The sequence below is a fragment of the Apodemus sylvaticus genome, chromosome 13 (assembly GCF_947179515.1).
Source record: "Apodemus sylvaticus chromosome 13, mApoSyl1.1, whole genome shotgun sequence".
NCBI classification, from domain to species: Eukaryota; Metazoa; Chordata; class Mammalia; order Rodentia; family Muridae; genus Apodemus; species Apodemus sylvaticus.
In genome coordinates, this window is record NC_067484.1 from 22,488,942 (window position 1) to 22,515,157 (window position 26,216).

Consider the following 26,216-nt stretch of genomic DNA (forward strand, 5'->3'; position numbering starts at 1 on the left):
TGAGGGGATGGCCAATCAACAGTCGAACTTGAAACCCACGCCTCGTGAAAAGCCAACTCCTGAAACGTTAATGATCCTCTGCTATGCTTGCAGGCAGAAACCTAGCATAACTGTCTCCGGAGAGGCTTCATCCAGCAGCTAGTGGAAACAGATGCAGAGACCCACAGCAGGACATCAGACAGAGATCAGGAAGTCTTGTGGAAGAGTGGGGGACTGGACTGAGGGAAACAGAGAGGTCGAGGATGCCACGGTCAACTTGCACCAACCTTGCACCAACAAAGAGCCTGCAGCGGCCAGACCTAGGCCCTCTACACATTTGTAGCAGAAGTGCAGCTTTACGTGATCTTTATGTGGGTCCTCTAACAATGGCAGTGGGAGCTGCCTCTGACTCTGTTGCCTGCCCTTCCTCTAGATGGACTTCCTGGTGAGACCTAGTGGGAGAAGATGCACTTAGTCCTGCTTATACGTGATGTGCCAGGGCTGGTTGGTGCCCACCATGGGCTTTCCTTTCTCAGAGGAGAAGGGGAGGACTTAGTGGGGGGAGGGGCTTGCCTGGGTGGAACTGTGAGGAGAGGAGGAAGAGGGGGCTGTGATCAGGATGTACAGTAAATAAATAAATGAAAGAAAAAAAAAGCATGGTGGATGACATACTTAGAGTCAAAGACCAGCACAGGAACTTCAGTGGTGACCCAGGGGAAGGCAGACAACAGACCTAAGTCACATTTCAGAAGAGAGGCGTAAATGGCATTTTCCATCTTAGAGAATATGCATATTTTAATAGCTTTTGACTCAGAGCTGACAGCAAAGGTAACACTTTAAACAAAGTGACAGGCCAGAAGATGGGTGTTTGTCTAGCAGCAGGATCTCTGGGCAGTCGATTCACTGATACAATATAGTTGCTTGCTTGTCCTGACAATTTCAAAATTCCACATGGACTGATACCCAGGGCTCTCTGTCCCTCATTCCTGACAGTCAGATACAGGGTGGACAGGGAAATGTGCAGATAGAGGAGAGCAAAGACTGCATCCATCTAAAACCCAGTACTGGCCCTGCACTCCCCATCCATATATGGGGGCATATAGGTACACACCAAGGAAAAGCACCACCTGCCTTGTGACATTGTTTGAGTGCCATCAGTAGCAAGGAGGCTATAATACACTTGATCTCCCAGCAGACTGGCTGAGCTGCTGTTGAGAAAACTTCCCACAGAAAGAGTTAGTCAGTATGCATGTGACACTTTGGAGATGACAAATACGTGCACGCGCGCGCGCACACACACACACACACACACACACACACACCAGGCATGTGCCACAGCAGAAGTCCTGGAGGGATAATGAGAGCCGGAGGTAAGGAGAGTCTGATTCCAGCCCCAGTCCCCCTGCTCAGGACTTGGTAACTGACCCCAACCCTTCATCCCAGGGCCTCCCACTCCACAGGCTACTCTTCTGCATCCTAGAGTTAGACTAGCTACAGGGTAGGGGAGAAATAAAAAGACAAACACCAAAATGTAGGCCTAACGTGAGAGGTACAGAGAAAGCTAACAATCACACTGTGTGCTGAAAACTGCCTAATGGGACCAGCCCTTACACACAGAGGCCCTACGCTGCACTGCACTGCACTACACTGCACTGCACTGCACTACACTGCACTGTGCTCTATACCTGACCAGTGCAGCACCACAGTGCTAAGCCCCAGCTCTGTTTGCCTCAGAAACATCCTGAAACAATTTTTTCCCTTTTTTTGCTTGACACAGAGGGCTCAGTTGAGAGTCACTCATGAGGTTGGAAATTTACGTGTGGATTCCCTCCTCTTCTACCAGAGCTTCAAATGCTGACTGTCCTCAGGGCTAGATCTGAATGGTGACTTCCTCCCAACACTCTCCCTACTGGACACCATCAGTTCCCAAGGTTCGGGACCACCCACAGGCCAAGAGCTCCCTGGACTGCACTGTGTGCTTGGCTATGAGTCACCTCTCCGTGAGCGACTGGAGCAGGACCTAGGGTAGAACAGGTCTCAGGTAAATCCCTTCTGTTTCTTCGTTCCTCATTAGTCTTCCTTCCTCCTCCTTCCTACTTCCCTGGTCTTAGAAGACAGAATTTCTACCTACCCAGTTTCCCAAGTCAGGAACCCAGGCCTATACCCAACCAGTTATCCTCATGGGGACAGGAGTTATGGCTTCCAGGTCCATAGAATCCCTGCCAAGCAGCCATGTGTCTTAGGAGAGATAGTAGAACCTCTCCACTGTTCTACTGCCAACTCTATACAACTGTGATTGTGTCCAAATGTTGATTAAATAACACCCATACATCACATAGGAGAGCCAGGACATTCCTCTCATTATCAGGGATATCAACAATGCAAGAAAATATTTTTGAAGTATGCTAATATGCTTTTTGCCTCCCATATTTCTTTTATATGACATTCTCCTTTTTCAACTCATGGCATTAATCTGTCTCAGAAGATTAGGATTTTATAGTAGGAAGACAAAGACGAATGAAAAGTGCCACAAAGTTCAGCCTTTGATGACCAAAATAAAACATTTTGGTCCCTGGTAGGACTCCCTTGAAGTCCTGCCAGCTGCCGTGGAGATGGGGCATCTCAATGCCTATTAATTTCTACTTAGCTCCTGTGAGCCAAGTCTGCAGATTTGATAAATATCACAGCCAGAGAGAGTTCAGAATACGGCATGACATGAGTCCCACTGGCTGAGGGGAGGCAGGAGGAGAGGGGGCAGAAACAAAGCCCCAACAATTCCCAAGGCTGTGTGCACCCATAGTTCAAGAGTTCCCTGAACTGTACTGGGTGTTCAGCTGTGAGTCACCTTTCTGTGAATGACTGAAGTAAGGGATCTAGAGCCGAACAAACAGAAACAAAGGAATTGTTTATTATTATTTATAATTATATTGTTATAATTTATAATTGTTTATTATTATTATATTACAGAGAATTATTATTATTCTCTGTAACATTCCCTGTTACAGAGAATAACTACAAGGTAAGGGAGAAATAAGAGCTCAAAAACCAAGATGTAGACCTAATGTGAGAGTTACGAAGACAGCTAACAATCACACTGTGTGCTGCATACTGCCTGTTGTTGAGTCAACCCTTAGACACACAGGCATCCCTGACACACTACAGCGTGCTCTCCACCCCTGGCCAACACCCAGGAAGTGCTCTGAGGCTGTGTTCCAGCTCTGTTGTATCAAGCAAAAGGGGGAGAGGAAATCTGTGTTTCAAGATACTCCTGAGGCAGAGCCTTTGCCCCCACTTCTCAGATTTAGAATAGATTTAGAGAATCCCATGGAATGGATGACAAACCTCAAGGGAAGGGTTGCATTCAGCTTTGATACCCTCTGGTTTGTGAGTGACAACAGATTAAGGCCACGTGAGACGGTGTGCAATGAATTGATGGAGGTGCTGGGAGGTTTCAGGGGGTAGAAATGGTCTTTCAAGGTTAAACAGTGTCTTCCTTCTCAAGAGTAAGCATTGCTCTAGTCCCACAGCTCTGCTAAGAGAGCACCTCTGCCCTGTCCTATAAAAATCTATTGTGGCAAGTGACCACCAGGATAGCATAGATCGCTGCCATTATTAGTTCTAAGCACACCACTTCATCAGATAAATTCTCCAGCAAAAAAAAAAAAAAAAAAAAAAAAAAACACACACACACACAAAGCCTGGATTATAGTGAAGACATGGCTACTTAGCTATGCTGCAAGACAGCCTTTAACCATGACGGGCTCACAGCATACTCTACAATAGTGCTTAAACCAATCAGTACCACGGTGTGACTAGAGTCCAGAGATGCAATAGATTATAGCAATCGTTGTAACTATCTAGTAATGCAACTCTCAAATAAGACCCCAGGAGAATGGAATAGAGCCACAATTCACTCTAGTCAGACTAAAGATGGAATTCTAGTTCCAGTACAAATGCAATGGAGTCTAGGATAGTTAGAAAAAGCTGGATCATACAACCAATGAAATCTGTCAGAATGGTAAGCTATCATATGACAGATGATAGTTGGACCAGAAAGAGTTCAGTTTGGTGGAGACAAGACTAAATGGTCATTCCCAGCTGCTGCTTCAGAAAGAGGCAGATGCTTGGGTGGGAGTGAGCAGTGGGGAGGGGGCTGCCTGTTCACCTCTGAGTGCTTCCAAAGAGTGGAGCGGCAGAGTCCAGAGGGAGTTGCAAGTTTCCACCAGACTGGGTGTCACACACTGTGGGACGAAAGTGCTCAAGTAGAGACCTTTAGTCCCAGATGGTGTGACCTCAAAAGCCTTTCTCTGTCAGGAAGAGACACACTCTTCACACTCTGCGCACCACAGCACACGCTACAAGATAGAATATGAGAGCGCCTATAAATGTAAGAAAGTAAAATGAATTATACTGTGGAAATGACAGCCCCACACAAATGCAAAGAAAAATCCCTGCCGAGGACTGCTGAGCTGGAGTTTGTATGTGTCAGGTAATTATGATGGATCAATATGGGTGAGGACAAATGGAATGGCGCTCTGGAGCCCAGTGACCCAGGGGGGAAGCAGAACAAACCAGAGTGGGCATCGATCCTGGACGAGCCAACCGAAGAGCACCCCCAACCCCATGTCAGCTAAAAGCAATCAGAGTGCTGCTTAGTTCACACCTGTGTCAGCAGGCCTTTGGCGATCTCTCAGGAAGATAGCTATTCTTAGCCGGTAAAGGCCAGTAATCAGAACAGTTACTGGATTTCCTCCTTCCTCCCTCTTTGCTCCTGGGTTCAAGGCATAATCTAAAAAGAAATCCCATAATTCTCAGTATTCTTAGTGTTTGCTCTTGTGAAGATGGTTAATTCCGTTTTTAACCAAAAAAGAATATCACTGTTACATTACATCACTGATCACGAAGCATTTTATTCTTTGGTTCTGGCAAATTAGTTTCCATCATCTGTTGGCTGCAGGTGCTGCTCCCTGGATTTCCAGCATCTCTGATCTCTAACATGGGTGGGAGCCAGATAGACATAAATAGTATTTATTGATGTAAGATGTCCACTGAGGTTATGGAGGACACACACACACACACACACACGGAGTGCCCTGTGGTCATAGTACGCCACCTTTCAGTCATACTATGTCACCTTTTGGTCTTCTCACACCCTTGCTCCTTCACAGATGACTCTCATTTCTCAAATCAGGGTTACCTGGGCTATGCAGGCAATTTCAGCACACTTCTCAGCCCTGCCGCCAGACAGCTTCTGCAGATACCCACACTCAGCCTCCGCTAGAATGAGGCCTGGGTTTTGGTAGTTTCAAGTCTTCCCGGGGTTTTCTCTAGTACAGCTAGGGCCGAGACTGACTTCAAGAGGTGGGGCAGCTGCCAAAATCAGAGGATCTGCCATCTAACTGGTTTCCAAATTCTGAGACCTCTTTCTTTGATCAAAATATGCCTTTAGATCATTACTTCACAGGGAGGTGTGAAAAGCTGGGAGACAAGCAAAACCCACCCCAGGGGGTCTGGAACCAGCTCTGAACATCCAGAACCACAGAAGCTAACCCATTCCAGAAGTTCCCTGAACACTAGCCCAAAGACTTGCACCTTTTCAAAACCACTAATAGAGCTTTTCTAAGAATGAAGAGGACTGGATTCCACCTGCAAGGTTCTGACCAAGAACTTTGAAGGACCTTGTAGTGATCTTAATGTAGAACTGTTAAAGACTGCTCAATCTGTCCCTGGCAAGCCAAGTCTAGTCATGTGCTGGGGCATGATTCTACCAGCAAGAAAGAATGACTTTTCCAAAGCCTCTTCTTACCCTAAGCCCAATGCTGTCACATCTTGTTCATGCCCTAATAACTGCAGAACTATACAACAGCTAAGTGCTCCTTGACCCGGGCTAGAGAGGGGACACTAATATAGGGACAATAGCTATGCACTTTTAATTATATCTCTTTTGAAGGGAAGCATTACAGAGTCAAACACCTTTATCTCACCATCTAGAAAGCACTAACAAATACCACTATAGGTTGCTAAGGGACCGTTTTCCCATTTGGAACATCAACACACAGATGCTACATATATGGCCAGAAAGCTTTGGCCAGTAAACTGTAATCATCTCTTGCTTTACAGAATTTATCTGTCAATAAGGAAAACTGTAAGCACATCCATCCCCAAACGCATTATTTTCTGTCGCCATATCACTATACATTTATAAATATACAAATGATATTTTAAATTTTAAAAAGACATGAAGGAAAATTTTCACATGTTTTTCCATGCATAGCTAATGGAGTCATCCTCAGAAATCTAATGTTCTTAAGCAGTTTAAAGACCACTGCTTTAACTGACCACAACTGCGATCCATTCCCTCTGACCATGTGGACACTCATGTGATTCCTGAAGTCTAGGAGATGGCTGTTGCTTGGCATTATCTTACAGATGTGCTCACCTGAACGGTGGCATTGCTCACACCCAGACAGTGCAGCAGAGATTCCTGGGAACTCACAGTTTTGTATCTCACATCATTAAATCATTGCTGTTTCATGTATGACAGCAAACACACTTAAGCACAGTGCCATGCTCCCCTAGACAGAATACAATTGGGATTGTAGAGCCAGCTCTGGTGATATATACCTATAACATCAGCACCAAGGAAGACTGGAACAAGTGTAAGGCCAGCCTCAGCGATATAGAGGACAACCTGGTTTATAAAGTAAAACTAAACAAACAAAACCCCTGGAATTGCAGAAGTTACTTGTGGTTTCCAAACAGGAGTTTATGAAAAAGTCTACAAGAACTTTACTGGGCACATACAACTTACCAGCCCTGGGTGGCTCTTCATTTACTGGACTCAAAGTAACATCAAATCTGAGGCTACAAGCCAAGGAATCCTAAGAATGTATAGCAATTTCTTCTGAATTTTCCATTCTGCAAAGAGGCTGGTTACAACTCAAGAACTAAGCAAACCCACAAGTCTCTTGAAGGTCCTGAAGTTTACAAGATTCACAAGGTTCTCCCACTTTGCTAAGGTTATGTAATGGGTAATAACTGCTGGGGAGTGGAGACTCTCAGAAGTATGAGATTTTCAGGTAGCCCCATGGATGCATCTTTTGTGAGCTGTCACCCATTCAGGGGTGGGCTTGGGGATTCAGCTGCATTTGAGTCATCCATGTTCCTGTAAGCAACCTCTCACCCACATTCCTACAAGTGCCTATAAGGTAGGCTTAGAAGAAATTATTTCTTTGGTTTGCGGTTGCTGCCTTATCTGGAATGAGTAGACGTTTGCTCCCATCTCCCCCAGCATAAGTCATGTGACACCTATCCAATGTTGAATCTCTCTCCCTACAGTACCACCTCCTTAGGGCATTGTGCTATCATGGTATATATATTACACATTCCTATCAGTAGCTATCACTTCTACCATCATGCTTCATATTCAATGGCCTGTGTTTAGTCACATTAAGCATGCACACTTATCAATCCGTTCAATTCTAAGTCTCATAAGCTAGATACTGCACCTTTATTTTGTTGACAAACATACCAGCAACTATAGTGAGATAAATCTGCAGAGTTTGGTTATTATCCTACCATCCCAGACAGCTGCAACACACACACACACACACACACACACACACACACACACACTGTCCTGGTCTGAGAAACCAGATACTATTCTGTCCTTGGGTCCCTGTGCTTGGCCATCTTGCTTCATCCATCTTCCTTCACTATAAACCCAGGCATGTCAGCACACACGGTGCACAGCTGCTCTGTCTTCTGGGATATAAAGGTGAAAATATGTAGTTGAGAAAGAATATGAGTGGTTAACATGGCGTGAAAGGCATTACTGTGATATAAATAGAAATGCTATTCCATCCTGTAAGACTTCAGATTCTATTAGCTGTTTTCACTGAAAACCATTTCTGACACCTTGAAAACAGAAATCTTACTTTCATGTCACCACCACTATTAATTTCTGAGAAGCACAGGGGGTGACAAGCTCGACGTTGATACTGGAAGAAAGGCTATAATGTGAACAGTATGAAATCAACTTAAGAGCTCAAGAGCCCACCTGTGGGGAGCAGAGCCCAGCACTGGGCTCAGTCACTCCAACATTTGAACTCCTTGTGCCTTACAGGAGGCACACACACATATGCACACACACAGTCACATGTGTGTAGACACATACTCTTGTGCTCAACAGGACAGCTGAAGCTCAAGACCCTGACCAGATGGAGCTGGGATGCTGATTGGGTCTGTGCTGCTGTCACCTGCACAAGACACAAGCCAGCACACACCTGACCACACTAGCATATGCACAGGCTTAAGCAGAACTTTTAAATCGTTTAAGTTCTTGGTTCACACCTTGACCTAGCAGAATAAATGAATGGCATTTAGAGACTAACTAGCAACTAACTAGTTGGTTCGTCTATTTAATGAGAACTCATCAAGATGAACACCTTCTTGCATGCATGTGTGGTGCCTGAGGCTGAATTCAGGGCCTTGGGTATGCTAGGCAAGTGACCTCATGGAGTGAATGCCAAGCCCTTATTGATAAAGAAGCTAAAACAGAACCACAGAATCTACACATGTACCAAGCTAGGAGAGGCACATTTGATGCAAAAATCAGAATGTAGAAAAGGGACACTCAAGGAATCACAGCAAGTTCAGAGGTGGAATATACTGGAAAATTCTAATCAGCATATTTTTAAAAAGTGATTGCAGAAGCTCGGGGGACAGGGCAACAAATCTTGAGGTAGTTAGAATGTACAGTTACAGAAAGTGGGGCTGTGGTGAATTTCTATCTCAGGAAACTTTCAGGAGTAAGGAAAGTGTTATGTTGGATGTGGTGATGGATACACAACTTGCATACATGAGCCAGCATTTGTCAAACTAGACACCTGCTATGTCTAATTGCATTTTACATGGACATTACTGCCAATCGCTCAAGACTGGCTTTAAGTGTTCTGTTGTAACACCTTCAGTCTTTGAGTACGGGACATGACTGAGAAGGGCCACCAGTTTATATATTACAAACTCAGTGAAAAAGAATATAAAGTGATCATCTAAAGTAAACATTGTTTTCTTTCCCAGAGATCCAGTGTATGAAGTAATTTCATCCCACTCAGAAAACCACATCTAGAGCCCATACAATAAGAAGGATGCATCTGAGAGATGGGTGGTTACCCAACACCCAGAGGTCCCTGCTGGACATGCTGTCTGGCATGGTCATGGCTGCAGGTTCTTTTCTAACAAGCTATAATGCGCTAGATAAAATAAAGACTGTTTGTGAAGTTTCTTGTAAGTGTACCATTATGATTTGGGATTCAGCACTACAAAGAAGGCACCACAAATACATCACTGCTAAAGAATAGTTCTATCAGTGCATAGTACAATGCTCAGGATGTGGATTTAAAATCATCCTCAATGTCAAAAAAGAAATACAGAACTGCCCTGGGTCCACCATCTGGAGGTCCTCCCGACCCATCTCCTAATGCAGCTGAGCCACGCTTCTATCACATGGAAAGATAAGAAGGCAAATCAAGCTCCATGCAAAGATCAGCATCAACCGAGTCAGGGTTTCATGCTGCCATTAAATCCAGCCAATCTGTGCTACCTTCTTATGCGGCTCCACGGATTTCCTCACCCATATACAATAGTCGCCGATGTGATCCATCACTTTTAACATGTAGGCCCCAAAGACCATGATAGACAGCTGCCAATGACTCCTCTAACTTCCTTTGGACTCAATTGCTTTAAAGCAGCAATAGTGCTGTCCTTAAAGAGGATGACCATGAGCCACGGAAGGCAGGGGGAGGGGAGTTTCCATCAGTCCATAGGGAGAGACAAGATCCCCAGGTTGGAAGCCTAAAGCCTCACACATACAAGTGACTCATAGAGAAATCAAACTTATTCCTGCCTTGACCCTGTGTCCACTGACGCTGTCATCCTGAAAAGTCCTTCTTCCTTGGTTGCCACATAGGGCTATCTTTAGCTTTATACTAGGGGCACTTTCTCATATGGACACACATTTTTTCTGGGATCCTCTAGAAGGCTCTCCCATTCTCTACAAACTCTATGCACTGTGGGGACTCAAGCTAAGCAAGATGTCTGCTCTCAAGAGCTTGGTAAGGGCCTTGAACTAGACACTGCTCTCACTGAGTGCAGGCTTTCCCCTTCCTGGGCTCTATCTCCAGAAAAGCAAAGCTCCTGTTTGGCAAGCGTGTGCCTTCAGCCATTGCCAGGAGCCACGCCACAGGTGCCCATAGCTTCCCTGCCCACCCTCGAGTTCCCGGCAATGGTGAGTCCATCTTTCATTATCAGTCATGCCTTGGCAGTGTTGAGCAGACAGATGGGGAATGTGGGTGCTCAATTACCTTGGCTACCTGAGCAAACAGATTTGCTCGGCAGTGCTCCTATTCATTTTCGGGAAAGCAATTTTTAAAAAACCCCCACACAAACAGCTTTTAGGAAGAATCAGACCCAGCTAGCTGAGAAATGTGACCACTCCCACCAAGGCTGGGAAATGCACCAAATCAAACTCCCTACAAAATCTGAGCTACTTCTAAACCACCGAGGGAAGAGATCTAGCCCAAGACCCTGCGGTGGCTTGGGCACCAGAGTCTGTTCTGTTTCCACAAGTTCATGGGAACAGTCGATGAATATGAGGAGGTGGCAGGCTTCTTAGCTAGCACAGGAGACCAAGGCAAACCCACTCGGATTGGATTCCATCTCTACCCATCTGTCTTAGGGTTTTACAGCTGTGAACACCATGACCAAAGCAACTCTTATAAGGTCAACATTTAATTGGGGCTGGCTTATAGGTTCAGAGGTTCAGTCCATTATCATTAAGGTGGGAACATGGAAACATCCAGGCAGGCATGGTGCAGGAGGAGCTGAGGGTTCTACATCTTCATCTGAAGGCTGATAGGAAAAGACTGGCTTCCACACAGCTGGGATGAAGTTATGAAAGCCCACGCCCACAGTGACACACCTACTCCAACAAGACCATACTTCCTAATAGTGCCACTCCCTGGGCCAAGCATATACAAACCATCTGATTTAAAGACCCTAGAGTATTGTCCAGAGTCATGACCAATGTCACAAGGGTAATGTATCTTATGTAAAACTGTGATAAACAAATATACCAACATGTCAATTATTTTTATACATTCTTGAGTGACAATCACGTCCTGGGGTTAAATGTGTGTGTGACAGGAAACAACTCTGAACCATAGTCCCATGCTTAGTTCTGTGTTGTCTGCTCATTCTGCATGGAGTAGGAAACTTATGGCAAAATGAGTTATTACTACAATTAATCTTCTCATGAGAATGTACTCTCATCCTTGGGAATGGCAGAGAAGGAAAGATCATTATGAAACAAGATCCATCAGAGAGAAGCTGTTCTCTGAGCAGCACATACATTGCATCGTGTTCTTACCCAATCAACTAAAGCACCCCCACTGCTCTAGGCCAGTGTTTCACAAACAGTGCTACACAGAACATTGTTCCCCTGAGATGATCTTTAGAAACAGTTTTCTGCCTTAATTTGTAAACCGAGAAACACAGAGCCCATTGGTGGAGACTCAGAATGCATCTGTCGACTTTGAGAAGCTCTGCTGTGAAAATGTTCAATTTAAGATTAACTTCAGATTCCCACACTCATCTGCCCACCTCTGCTGCTCTTGCACATTCCAGTGGCCAGAGACTGCCACAGTCCCACCTGGGCTCACCTCTGCGGCTCACCTCTCTCTATGGACCACCACAAAGGTCAGACCTGCCTGTGAACGGTGCCTTGACTGCGTTTGTTCATTATGGTTTTAATGCAACAGACACCTTGAAATCATTTAATCCTATGCATTCAACCTGGGCCTACTGCATGCATACTGTTTAAGTTTAACCTACATGTAAGAGAACACTGTAGCTACCTTTACTTCTATGACCTTAACTCAGTTTTGCTTTTTGGCGTTTGTGTGTGTGTGTGTGTGTGCACGTGCACATGCGTGTATGATGTCATGGTAATCATTTACTAAAAGCAGTCAACATATTGAAAGCAACCTTAAAACAAACCACATATCCCATGTGTTGTAAATGTGTGTTTATAGGTTGATAATCTGTGTGTACTAGTTTGGGGTACTAGTCTGGGTCATCTGGAATGAGTAAAGCAGCCTCCCTTGTAAGACTCTTACATCGCTGTAAAGAGCCCCTCATTTCTTTCCCATATCATGTTTTCTGTGCCATTCAATATACACAGAGAAAACCTCTTTATTAAGAACAAGTGCACACACAGAGGCACAGAACAAACACAGGCAAGAGGGACCTATAGAACAGACACACATAACAAACAGGTTATAGATAGGCCAGAAAGCACATACTCCAGACAGAAGACAGAAAGGGAAGAGAAGATTCAAATCGGGGCTTGCTCTTGCTCAAACTAATCCAAGAGGAACTGTCTGTCTTCATTCCTTAATGCAACATCAATATAAAACCTTTCAGAACATGCAGCAACTTCTGAATTCCTAAGTATGACTAGCCCAGTCAATGACATCCATAAAAGATCAAGGTGAAAGACTGTTTCTTTGTGCCTGCTGTTTAAACCCTATGTCTGTCAGACAGTCCAGCACCATGGAACTGCAACTGTGTTGTGTTTCACAGCAATAAATACTCATCCACCAGAAGAGGATAGACCTTCATCATCCTCACACAAAACAAGTGCCTTCTCCTCAAGGCACAGGGTGCCAGCCAATCTCTAGGCCCCTCTTAACTCAAGCACAGGGTGCCAGCCAATCCCCAGGCCCCTCTGAACTCAAGCACACAGGGTACCAATCCCCAGGCTCCTCTCAACTGTGACACACAAAGAATTCGACAATGACTCACACAGGGCTATGTGCTAACACACTGACCCGACATCCACCATTCTCCCTATATCAACAGTCAAAGATGTGTGTAAATAATCAGGCACAAAAGTGGTATCTGGATCAAGCCCTGGAAGGTGAATTTGGTCATGGTTTTTGCCCTGTCACATTAGGTATGGCAAACGTAGCAGTCACCATGTTTTGGATACACCGTTACAGCTGTTCATTAGGTTTCTTAGCTCTCTGGTCATTTAGAGTGAGCAGTGCTATCTCTAATAAAGGAGACTCTATGCTCATCTGTAGGATAGGAATATTGTAAATTAGTAAGGAGCCCCCTCCTTAAAGTCCTCCCTCGTGGAAGATTCAATTAGGCTAAAATTTATACTCTGAGATTCATTGACACAAAGATTGCTTGGAGTAGGATCCTCCCTTCTAGGAAATCACTCACTCCTCAAAAGTTCATCTCCCCAAAAAGCTTTGCAATGTTGGGGCTCTTTGAAAACATTCTAATTGTGGCAAGAAATATTCACTCTGCAAGGACCCAGTACCATAGAACTAACCAGGAAACACATTTACCCGAGGCACTAATAAAACCCTCTCTTTCTCCTTGTGCCTAGATAGTTTTAGAAGTTCACTCTCTGGTGACACAGAATGAAGGTGGAGAATCAAGAGTGAGAGAGATCATGTGTGTGTGTGTGTGTGTGTGTGTGTGTGTGAAAGAGAGAGACAGAGACAGAGAGACAGAGACAGAGACTTAAGGATCCACACAGAACTCCACTTCCAGGCTAAAATTTAAATTGTACTTGGTACAGCTGCTCACATGCAGTTCTGATTTCCACACGTAATCCTTGCTACCTCAGAAGTTGTCAAGGAGTCCTCAATCCCTCAAGAGTCTACGGTGAGAGGACATGGAGCGGACAGCACTGATGAGTGGTGGCGCCGTGAAATGGCTCTGTTATAGCAGCCGGGGAGGAAAGGAAGCCAAGAAGCAGTCAGGGAAAGGTAAGCTCCAGGGGTCATCCCACTGCCCAAACTCTGAAACCAATCTAAGCAAGCACTGGTCTCCAGGTACACATGAACAAGAGAAAGAGTACAGGGAACAGAAACCCAGGTGGCTCTGCTTCCAAGAGCTTCTCCAGACCCAGTCTCAGCATCCTGTGAGCAACAGCAGTCAAGTACGGTAGACACACCCCTTCACGCCCTTTCTCGGGAAGCCCTTCTCACCTGGCCATCTGCTTGTAGGCTTCTTCTGCCACAGCAAAGATGTGGGGGTCCATGTCGCCCATGTTTTGGCCACTGTAGGCATAGATGACATCCTGTCCGTAGATTGGCAGCTGCTCATAGGGATTAATGGCAACCAGCACAATTCCTGTGAACAGACAAGACAGCAGCCTAAAGCACCATTCTTCTGTGGTAAAGCTGAAGAACATTCAGTGACATAAAGAATTACTGTTGAGTGTCCAGGCTAGGCTCTTGTGGTGGAAAGAGTGATTAGGACACAGTCCAGGCCTCAAGCTGTCCCACAGGAACAGCATAGACACACTATCTCACAAGTACTCAGCAGCCGAGTTCATGAGACAGACACAAAGTATTGCAGGACCAGAGAGGTGGTTTAACTTAAAACTCCACCTAAGAATTAAAATCTGGGAAAGACATTTTTCCTTACTTATATATGAGCTATTTATACAAAAATATATACTTGAGGACAGCACACCTGTCTAATAATGACTTCGCCAGTGACTGTCTAATCTCTGTGTGCCTCTGCTGTCTCTGCGGATAACAGACCCAGGATATCCTCACGATATACCACAGGAGGGCATGAACTCCAGAGCAGTGGGATGCACAGAAGCCTCTGTGGTTTCCTCTGTTAGATCTCACCCCACATCTCTGCACCTGTATCTCCCAATGTCTGCACTGCTGTGGATTCAAACATGCTGACTGAGCACGGAGGAAATCCTGCTAGGTTTTAAACCTCTTTTACGGACAGGCAAGTTGATAGCTGAGAATGTACAAAGGAAAAAAGTGAACTCCATCTTTAACACATGATGGCAATATGTCTTCTTTTCCTTTCCTGTGAGATTACATCCCAGATAGCCACGGTTATCGTGTACTAAGGCACAAAAATAAATGTTTTCTAATCATCTTGGGAAGAGAAGGAGGGACGCTGACAAGAAGTTTCCTTAGTTCGCATTTCCTCCTGGTGGCCAAGTGGCAAGAGAGACATGTGTACCTCTTTCAACAGAAGTTTAGGGGCTGGGGGAGTAAAAACCCTGAGATCCCACAGAGGCTAGTCACGTAAGGAGCACTCTCAGGAGCAGCCACACGGCTTCTGATCTTCAGACAGCTCAACTGAACTCACATGATACTCAGCTGACATTTTAATCTCACGTCCTGAGGTCAGTTTTTTCCCCAAAACACTACACGCCCTTCCAGGGCAGAGAGGAACACTTCCCAGGTACTGCAATCCTGGGTGGCACTGGCTCTGTTGGCAGCTAATTGGACACCAGATCATCTGAACAACCTCTGGTCTGTACAGATGCCAAGGCAATTCAGGGGAGGGGGGATCCCCTGATCTTGGGAAACTGGTGGTCACTTAGCTCTTTCTCCTAAACAGGGAGGCTTTGCAACAGCTTTTTATTGGAAAGAGGTTTCTCTGGAGTTTCTGATAATTGATATTTCTTCCAAATCAACAGTCATTATTAGTTGAGGGTGAGGGGTTTTTTTGAAAACCATTCCTCCTCAGCACTAACACCTAGCAAAGGAGCTTATCCAGGATTGCTAGCTAAGTGGTCAACTCCAAAGGACAAGTATAATTTAAAAGTGGAAGATTCCCCTAGGTCTGAGTCTTCACTGTGGTCACAGTGAGGCCTTTAAGACAACACCCACCATAGACATTCCACCTACACCCACAATAGACCTCCCACCTACACCCACAATAGACCTCCCACCTACACCCACCATAGACATTCCACCTACACCCACCATAGACATCCCACCTACACCCACTGTAGACATTCCACCTACACCCACCATAGACCTCCCACCTACACCCACCATAGACCTCCCACCTACACCCACCATAGACCTCCCACCTACACCCACTGTAGACATTCCACCTACACCCACCATAGACCTCCCACCTACACCCACTGTAGACATTCCACCTACACCCACCATAGACCTCCCACCTACACCCACCATAGACCTCCCACCTACACCCACCATAGACATCCCACCTACACCCACCATAGACATCCCACCTACACCCACCATAGACATCCCACCTACACCCACCATAGACCTCCCACCTACACCCACCATAGACCTCCCACCTACACCCACCATAGACCTCCCACCTACACCCACCATAGACCTCCCACCTACACCCACCATAGACATCCCACCTACACCTACTGTAGACATTCCACCTACACCCACCATAGACCTCCCACCTACACCCACTGTAGACATTCCACCTACACCCACCATAGACCTCCCACCTACACTCACCATAGACCTCCCACCTACACCCACCATAGACCTCCCACCTACACCCACCATAGACCTCCTACCTACACCCACCATAGACATCCCACCTACACCCACCCCATAGACCTCCTACCTACACCCACCATAGCATCCCACCTACATCCACCGTAGACCTCCCACCTACATCCACTGTAGACCTCCCACCTATACCTACAGTTTGATCCCCACCAGGCCCTTGTTGTTTTCCACAGACAACTGCTGGAAGGTATATTCTTAACATACTACCAAATAGTACTCAGGGAGGGAAGGAAGAGAAGGGAAGGGAAGGGAAGGGAAGGGAAGGGAAGGGAAGGAAAGGAAGGAAGGAGGGAGGGAGGGAAGGAAGGAGAGAACAGACAGAGAAGGAAGAAAAGAGAGACAGAGGCAGAGAAAGACAGACAGAAAGACAGAGACATAGAAAGAGGGAAGCACAGAGGGAATGAATATATTAAAATTTGGGCTATATACACAGACCCAGAAATTTAAAAAAAATTAACTGCAGGCCCGTATGATTTAAGCATTTTTATTGATTTTTGCACATTACTTGAACAAAGTCTTCAAGCATCACATTTGCACCGGGACAGTGAGAGCACCAGCAAGAAAGGCGGCCCTTTCAAGCAGAAGGGCAAGCTAAATTCATGTGGTAGGCATGCCTCCATGGTAGGGCATGCTTCCGAGTTGGGGTGCAATGGAAGGCTTGCTCTTCTACCAATACAAGCAAGACCTAAACCAACTTCCCCAGCAGCTGGAGCCAGTCTTCCCCGGGCTGTTGCTATTGACACCAGGTACCCCACTGACGATAGGCCTCGGCCATCTCTTGTGCAATATTTGTATGCATGAGAGCAGAGTCATGATACTTAATGTTTGAGTTTCATAAGTGCAATCTAAAGTTGACCAACACACACACACACACACACACACACACACACACACACACACACGCTCAGCATGTGCCTCCACTTACCACAGTAAGTGTAGATGTGGTTGGATTCCAGGAAACGGACCTTTAAGTTATGCAGAACTGCTGGCTCGTGAAGATGGCTGAGGGCAGTGAGGTCATTTTCTCCTACTAAGATATCTGGATTCCGCAAGAATGGCACCTGGTTGTTTTGGACATCGACTGGGTATTCCAGAATCTAGTAACAAGCAGTAGACACACACAAAAAGCACAATTATGAGACATTTAGTCCATATTTGCTGTGTTATCTCTTTGGCTGGGATCATGATCCTAGCAAAATCCTAAGACATAAACATAAGTGATGTTCTAAAGAAAGGCAGCATGAAAACAATATTTATGGTTGCCATAGACACCAGGATACGTGGAACGTTGATCACATTATCCTAACATATCAAACACAAGAGACTGATGTCAGAACCGAGGAAGCACAACCAGATTGAAGAGCGGTTGGCTGCGTAATAAAGATGATTCTGGGTGTTACATCCCAGTTAACACGGGAGGGCTCTTTCTCCCAGCTGGCTGTCCTGCCTGGGCTAGCCTCTACTCCAGGTGTCTCTTTCCTAACTCTGTCTTCTTTCGTATCCGTTAATTAAAATTGAAATATTGCCATCACATTTTTGCCCTCCCCCAATTCCCACCAGAACTTTCTCATCCCCCTGCCCAGGCGGCTTCATCAAGCTCTGTATTTTTCTAATTCTCTCAAAAAACAAAGCAAAACAAAACAAACAAAAGAAATGCACAAAAATCTAATTAAATAAAAAATTCTCAAGGAAACAAAAGCCCATAAAAAAAAAAACTCTGTGGAGTCTGGAGGCACGGGTGTGGGTGAATGCCCAGTGACGATGTACTGAAGCAAACTGAGCTCCCCTTTACCAGTGGGTTTCAATTGTAAGTAGCTTCCTGGTTAGGAGTGGTTACAGTGTCCCTTTCCCTTCTTGGTGCCTGGACCTACTGCAGGCAGTTCCTTATGAACTCTGCCTGGAGACCCAGTGCTCACTTTATTTAGAACATCTTGCTACTGCTGTCTGTCTGTGGCTGAGTCTCAAGCATGGCCATCCGCACCTGCACCACTTGCTCCACAGCTTGGCTACGAGTTCTTTCAGGACAGTAATTGCTATTTGGCCTTAAGTTCAGTGGGAATCTGATCCAGAATCTGAGTGTGAATCTGTGTAATTAGGATGTCGGGCAGTTTATCCAAAGGTCAGATCTCTAAGGCGCGATGTCGGGCTTGTTGTCTTGTATAGCTCAGTGTTTGAACTGAGTGCACAAAAACACACAGATATGTAATTGACAGAATGCAGAGACGTATATATATGTAATTCATTAAAGGCGGTTTAGGAGTGGGAATTTTGGACATTTAAACAACAGGAAGGTGGCTATTACTGCCTGTTTAATTAAGTGTTATAGTGCTAACAAGGTTCTTCAGAACTGAGAAGTTTTTAAAGTTTTCTGAGTACAATTTTGTTTCAGGAACTGTAGAGAACAGCCTATAGATTGGAAAGTTTCAAAAACATTCAACTAACTTTGATACACACGGCTTGTGTATTATATCAAGAATTACTAATCTAATGCCAAAGCTGTATCCATAACAACTCACCAACGTGCCTACCAAGAGATGAACTGAACAAGGAGGAGACCAACAGACATGCCAAAGCGGACGGGAGAAAGACCACAGTGCACAGATAACTACAGGCAACCGAGGAACACTGAGAGAGGGAGGGATAGCCTCTCCCAGGGAGGAGTACACCAAGTGGTCATCCAGTACCAAGTGGTCAGCCCTGAAAATATACACACAATATTATATGGACCAAAAATGCTATATTTAGGAATGTGTGTGTGCACATGTGTGTACTCAATAGCAATTAAGGAAAAGAGAGGCCATACGTTTGGAAGACAGCAAGAAGGGGTATATGGGAGGATTTGGAGGGAAGAAAGGGACAGAGAAAATGATAATTATATCTCAAGAACTTAAAAAATATTTTTTAAAAAGAAAATGTGATTGAAGAAAATCAGGAAAGTAAAATAAAACTATGTGTGTGTGTGTGTGTGTGTGTGTGTGTGTGTGTGTGTGTGTGCATATATACATATATCTATACACCAAGCTTTCAGTCTAAATCTATGCTTGTTTGAATGTGTTCAGTGTATATGCATGCTCTGAAGTCTTTCTTTCTTCCTCCTCCTCTCCTCCTCCCCTTCTCTTCCTCTTCCTCCCCTTCCTCCTCCTCCTCAAGACATTGCTTTTATGGAGCCTAGGCTGCCTTCACACTATGTATATAAGGGTGATCCAGTACTCCCAATCATCCTCCTGCTTCAACCTTCCAAGTGTTGGCAGTAAGAGTATGCATCACCATATTCTGTTGATTAAGTTTCAAGAAAATATACCATTATCAGCGGTATCTGTAAGACCCTGTTATAAGGTATGTGCTAATTAAAGTACTAAATAAATATAACAGAAGAACTTAAATGCACACACATACAGAGACTTGTATACTACACTAAAACTGTAAATAAATGGGTAAAAATATCATTTAACACTGGTAAATAAACTAAATAGACGTTTAGGGGGAAGTCATGGCTCTACTCTTTCATGCTTGGTTGTGAGCCTGGCCTTTAATGGCTGAGGCGTCTCCCCAGCCCAGGGGTCTACTCTTAAACAAAAATTTTAAGTGGAATGAAGAGAAAAAGCCAAAAAAAGGAAAAATGAGCAAACATTTTAAGTTTTAGGGCCAAGGACACAAAAGCCAGCAACATGTAGGAAAACGCATATGAGTGTCACTATAAATAACTTTAAAACTGCCACAAAGCACATCACTGGCAAAGACAAACTGAGAAGGGCACAGGTTTCTACATCACGTGACAAAAGTCAAGAAGAGACGACCCCAACAGAAAGTGGGCACAAGAAACAAACACAGCATAAGCAACAAATAGAGGACACATGAAAACTACTGACCGCGAACAAAGACTTCAGAGTCAGCCATTTGGGTGCAGTGTGGGGCGTGTGTCTGTGAGTGAAACAGCACTCCTCAGAGACAGCATGATTGCAAGTTCAAAGACAGCCTTTGCTAAACAAAGCCTCCATCTCAGAGAAAGCAAGCCCACAGCACAGATAGCCCCATCACATAAGCCAGGACCTGCAGACGCTGTCAAGACCCTCACGGGATGAAGGAACGCAGTGTCCCACATTGACACATGTTCCTTAATAAGCTCTGCCTTCAAGGCCTAAAAGGACAATCTCACCAGTTAGCCACAACACAGACTTGGAAATGTGACATCAGTGAAGACGGAAGCAGCGTGGGTCTGCACGGATGGCTAGCCGGCTGCCACAGCATGCGACTGCCACAGCATGCCGGGCATTTTAAAAAACGTGTTAAAGAATGAATGAGTACATGTTACACGTCTATCTAGAGTGGTGTCTCCGAAATATCATTATTTCTCTTAGTGTGACTTTTGTGTAGGTGTGTCATATTCTGCTGGGTCTTCTTTTTTCATTCATTTTTTTTTTCTTCTTGAGACAGGGTCTTTGCATGCCTTGGTTATCCTGGAATCCACTATATAGACTAGGCTGGCCTCGAACTCACAGAGATCCACCTGCCTCTGCCTCCCAGTACTTGAATTAAAGGTGTGAGCCCCAACACCTGGCCTGCTAAATTGTTTTTCCCCAAATTTATCAATACTGCATTCTGAGTTGGTGGTATCATATGACTCTTTAAAAGCTTTGCAGCAAACTTTCTCCACACAGTAAATTACTTGACAATTACCATGGAGAGGATATAGACAAAAATTCTAGAAGGTGGAACAAGGAACTGGGGACTGCTGAAGGCCAGCCTCCAGCTCCTGAAACTCTGTAGTTGGTAACTTTTAAGTTTTCTGAATAAAACTCCCAAGGTCCTCAGTTTCTGAAGAAGAACGGCTGAATTGGGCCTGGGATTTTGGAGGTTTTGGTGACAATCACTTGCCTCCATTCTTTTACGGCTGGCAGCAGTGCGGAAACTTGTGGCAGAGAAGGAATGGCAGAGCAGAACTGCTTAGCCCGGTGGAGCCAGGATGGTGAGGTAAAGGAGAAGGGGCAGGAGCTCAACGCTTCCCTCCAGGGCACATGCCCAGAAACCAACTTCCCTTGTAACAGACCTTCTTGAAGATTTCACTGCTCCCTAACAGTGGCCCTCAGGCACCTTCGTGGGGCACCTGACCTTGTCGCCTGCCGAGTTAGTGGCACCACAGGACTCTGCCAGGCCTCCCGACCTAAGTGCCCCTCCCATCCCGCTCTTTGATTTGCAAACTGGAAAGCTTTAAACTCAAACCCTGTCTACAGCCTTTCCATCATTTCCGAGATGATTCTTCTCTCAGAAGACCTTACCAGGCAGGAAGAGACAATCACATATAACATTTTTTGGGAAAAAAAAATTTCACAAATAAGCTAGTGGTATTGGTTACAGAAAATTGATAAGGAGTAAAATTCCAAGCACAGCAGAAGAGAGGTGAGAATTGCAAACTCAGCACTCCAGGCCATAGACTCTTCAGCTTGCCAGTGTCCAGGGGGAGCTGGGGGTAGGGGAGGGGCAGGGGAGCTGGGGGAGGGGAGGGGCAGGGGAGCTGGGGGAGGGGAGGGGCAGGGGAGTGGGGGTGGGGGAGGCAAGGTTAAGAGTAGAAATTTTTTTTTGGCCATTGACAAGGAGAACTTGGATTTGACATTACTATCAGAGTCCCACATCACAGATACTCCTGGCCTCAAAGAGATTCACCCAAGTATCTGTGACCCTACAACAGGACGCAGAGAGAATGATGATAGATAGGGAGCAAGCTTCATTGCTCTTTGATGTGTTCCTACAGAGGTGAGGCCAAGGCGTGCTTAAAGATGCCGCCTCCTTACACTGGCAGTGGGGTGGAGGATGGACCGGGCTGCAGACAGCTTTACCCTTTGCATAGTTATTTAAATATTCAAACTAATGAAAGTGCTCGAGAGACTTAAGGCACGCTCAGTAACTGGGCCTTTGCAGGTCTTTCTACTTCGGCTCTGAGCCCACTTGGTTAGGCTGAGATGTGTCACAGCGCGGGGACAGCACGCCTCTCTCTGCCTGTCTCAGAAGCCTCCCGCTCACACGCTCACACCCACACCCGTGTGCACACACAGGAAGCACTCACTAAGGCTGCTCAGCACTTCATCCTGAGCTGGGACACAAAGTAAAAGTGCACAGGCGGGGAGTTTTCCGCCAGCAGAGGGCAGCAGTGGAACAGCTTGCACGGGCGGTGGGGAGAGAGCCCTTGACCTGCGCTGGGCTCTACTCTGGTCAAGGCATGGAGAGGAGAGGCGGCTCTGTCAAGCCAAGGTTAGCATCTGCGAAATGCCCAGCATGGTCTAAAGGCAGAGACCGATACGAGGCTAAGTATCAGCCCACGTGCACCTTATACTCATCTTGGCTCTAGGGAGAAAAAAGACAGATGACACTATCTTTTTCTTCACAGAAGTCACCATGCTCTCACTGGCTGCAAGATGGGATGTTAGGCTAGGTGGACCTAAGCCGATGGAAAAGGCACTAATACTGCATGATCCTGCTGGTATGAAGCACCACCGAGTGCAGCCAGAGACAGAAGTAAGCACTGTGGCAGGTGATAAAAGACTGGACCGGTATTTAGTCGAGGCTATCTCCAGTTTTGCGTATGGAAAGGGAGCACGGTGACAGTTGCACCAGTGTCAGTGACACTGAATTGTTCACTTAAGGAAGGGTCACATGGCTACACTTACATTACATGTTTTACTAGAGGGCATAACTGAGCAAAAGTGGGGAGGGGCGTCTTAGATGAATACCTTAGCAGAGGAAGCCGTTGGCTGCAAAGCACACGGTCCTGCTAGGAGCCCAAGGTTGGAATGCAGCTTTTTAGCAGAAAAACCTGCCTACTTTTCTCTTTGCTTCTGTCCTAAAACCAGCAGCAATTTACTCTGGGCTGGGAGGTCGACCACCCTGTGAACACAGGATGGCTTCAGCCTCACAGGAATGCTCTTCAGACATTCAGCATCCACCCATGCGGCGTCTCTGCCCTGCCTCAAGTGTACAGTGCTCAGTCACTCTCGGGGTCAGCGTAACCCATGGGCAACAGACAGAGACTCAGATGCCCAGAGCTTATGCTGACAGGTTCCAGAGTGACCAGTCCTATAGCCAGAGAGGCTAAGATGGGCCATGGGCAGCTACTTCCCAGAATTCATCGTGCAGGGCCAAATCTGTGTGTAGTCAGGGACACAAGCATCTGCTGTTTTAGCAACATGACAGATCATTCCCCACTGCCTCCATACAGCTTTTAAAACACCTACCCACTCAAAAGGGCCAACTGAAATGAAGTATGTTGGAGTAGAAGGTACTCCATTCGAGTGGGTGAACTAATTTCATTTTGTTTCGGGTATGGGGTTGGAAGTTATTCAACACAGCCAATAAGACTCCATCTGCTGATGGTTTTATCTCTTCCTTCAAAACCAAGAGAGGACTAGACCAGCAAAGCCTGTCAGCTAGGAGGTGAAGGACACCACCAACCAACTCAGATTCAGCTGCCCCAATCCTACACTCTCAGCGACACGCTCCAAGTTCTACAGAAAGGGTTGGTGGTTGGAGAATGTTCAATCAACAGGTTGTTCAACCAACCATTAGGAGTGGGAAGCAGAACACGATGCTTTGAAGAATGAACAACAGCAGGCAGTTAATAATTCACAACTAAAGGACCCAATCCAGGCATTCTAGGCACTGGAGTTCACCCAACACAGACCTTCCATCCACTCTGTGCCTGCTCTGTAGCCTACCCGTCTGTCTGTCTGTCTGTCTCAAAATCAGTTCTTCATGTCAGCCCTCTACTTTGTTTACAACCAGCCTCCCTGTGTACATCTTGTATGAAATGGCTACCTCTCACCTCTGCCTGAGGCCACCAGGGTCCCAGGTTCAATGGTTTACCTTCCTTCCCTGGTCCACATGCAACACTGGGGTTTGGGCACGAGCAGCACCCTGCATAAACACTCCCTGCCCTTAGTCGAGCTCGGGCTCCCACCACCTGCTCTACTGTCCCCCCTAACAAGGCCTCATCTTACAGCATACCCGGCCTCTTCACTCCAACACAGACTCCTGTGTCAGCTACCACTGGAGTCCCAGCTGCTAATAGGCTAGCTCTTGTTTCTTATGTGACATCCATGGAGCAGGCTCATGGTTTCACACTTCCACTATCACCAACAGTGACAAAGATGCATTTGGAGTTCTAAAGCTCCACCAGGCAGACAAACCGAAGGCCACAATTCACTATCAGATCCAATCAGGCTGTAGCTCAGACCCCCACCCTAAGGGCCAGCACTTACCGTGTCATCCTCCAGTCTGAGTTGCAGGCTCTTGTCCCCATCTTTGTAGTCTTTCGTTAATTCAGCTGAGCGCCACACCTCATCGGGGTCAGGGATCCAGACCCTTGTGTACTGAAAGATGAGAAGGAAAAGACTTAGATACAACCCAAAGGATCCAAACTCCTAAACATGTGTCAGTGTCTATGAAGGGTTTGCTGGAAAAATATTTTACAGCGACACGTAACTCCCTTTCAAAGATGTGAGATGATCTAATATTATAAATAATCAATATTTCATGGGATTCATTTAAAGCAGCACCCTCTCAATCTTAAGGGAATGTGACAGTGAAATTAACATTCTGCTGGGGTGACAGCTGAGCATCCCATGCTCTAACTGTGATGGCTTTACACTGTCCTTTTAAAGACACAGACCAGCAGTCAGAAGGATGGGGCATGCTATAGTCAACAAAACAATACTGGCCAAATACAAGAAGTACGGCAATGCTTTGGAGTTCAGGTCACTCTGCTCTGATACTATACATTCTGTAGAAATGACCACAAGTCAAAGGCTCCTTGTTAATGGTATGAATCTAATATATCTCCTGCAGATTCATATTCTAAATGATTTTGGGTCCTGTTGCCACTAAATGCTGAAGGCCATGGGCCCCTTTAGGAGGTTGGGCCTGTGTGGAAGTATGGCACTAGTGGACTAGCTGGGGCTTGGGGGCTGTAAAGGTTATACCTGCCCCATTCCCCACCCAGTTACCATCTTCTTATTGTGTGGTCCCCCAAGATGTCAACGGCCTCAGCCACACACTCCTATGGCTGTGACTGTGATCTCAGTTGCTCTGCCCTCTGCCATGCCTGCCCTGCTGTGAGGCCTGAGATCTCTAAAACAAGGAAGCAAAACACCTCTCCTTCCTCAAGTTGCTTCCTCCAGGCCGGTCACAGCCACATGAGAGCAACCAATGCAACAGTTAACTTGTACATTCTCTAAGTCAGAACATTACAAAATAATTCTCTCCCCAGCACTACACTGTAAATAAAGTCATTCAATCCCGTCTGGTCTGGCAGGGAAGACATACCATTCCTGTTATACGGAGTGGTCTTCAATCATTAATCACCATTGACTCTCAGTCCTGGTTACCTTACGATATGCAGACAACTTTACAATCAACAAGTCTAGGTTAACCACAGAGCAAGTCAGTCAGGGCCTGGGGTGACATGACACTTCCTGAGGGGCACATGCATTTGGCACAGAAAACAGCTGCAGCCAGACCCTCTGCCATCCATTCTGATCTCACATTTGACCTAGAGGCCAGACAAACTGCTGAACTGCTGTTCAGGTAAGAGATTTCTACAGGGTCTGCTTGCTTTAGAAGCCATCTGTGTGCACCTGTGTATACACTACATGGCTATGTCACATAATGATCCTAACGAACCGTAAATGGACCTTTGGACCAAAGGTTGAACTGTGTCCCCAAGTCAGTGTAACTCACGTGGGCAGTCACCTGCTGTGGACTATAACCAGCTGGCTTTCTTTGGGTCTTGCCTTTCTTTCCCCTTAAGCCCATGATTTGTTCCTAGTATACACTAACTAT

The 26,216-nt window shown here is 45.9% G+C and overlaps 1 protein-coding gene across 1 annotated transcript in view; it reads right to left on the reverse strand.

Moving 5' to 3' along the window:
* Myo5b (myosin VB) overlaps window positions 1–26,216 on the reverse strand; it is a 313,010-nt gene that overhangs the window by 157,398 nt on the left and 129,396 nt on the right. Inside the window, exons 2-4 of the mRNA XM_052155754.1 lie at window positions 24,638–24,748; window positions 17,314–17,485; window positions 14,046–14,190 (exon numbers count right to left, since the gene is read on the reverse strand). Coding sequence (XP_052011714.1) covers window positions 14,046–14,190; window positions 17,314–17,485; window positions 24,638–24,748 — 428 coding nt within the window. The remainder of the gene's footprint in view (window positions 1–14,045; window positions 14,191–17,313; window positions 17,486–24,637; window positions 24,749–26,216) is intronic.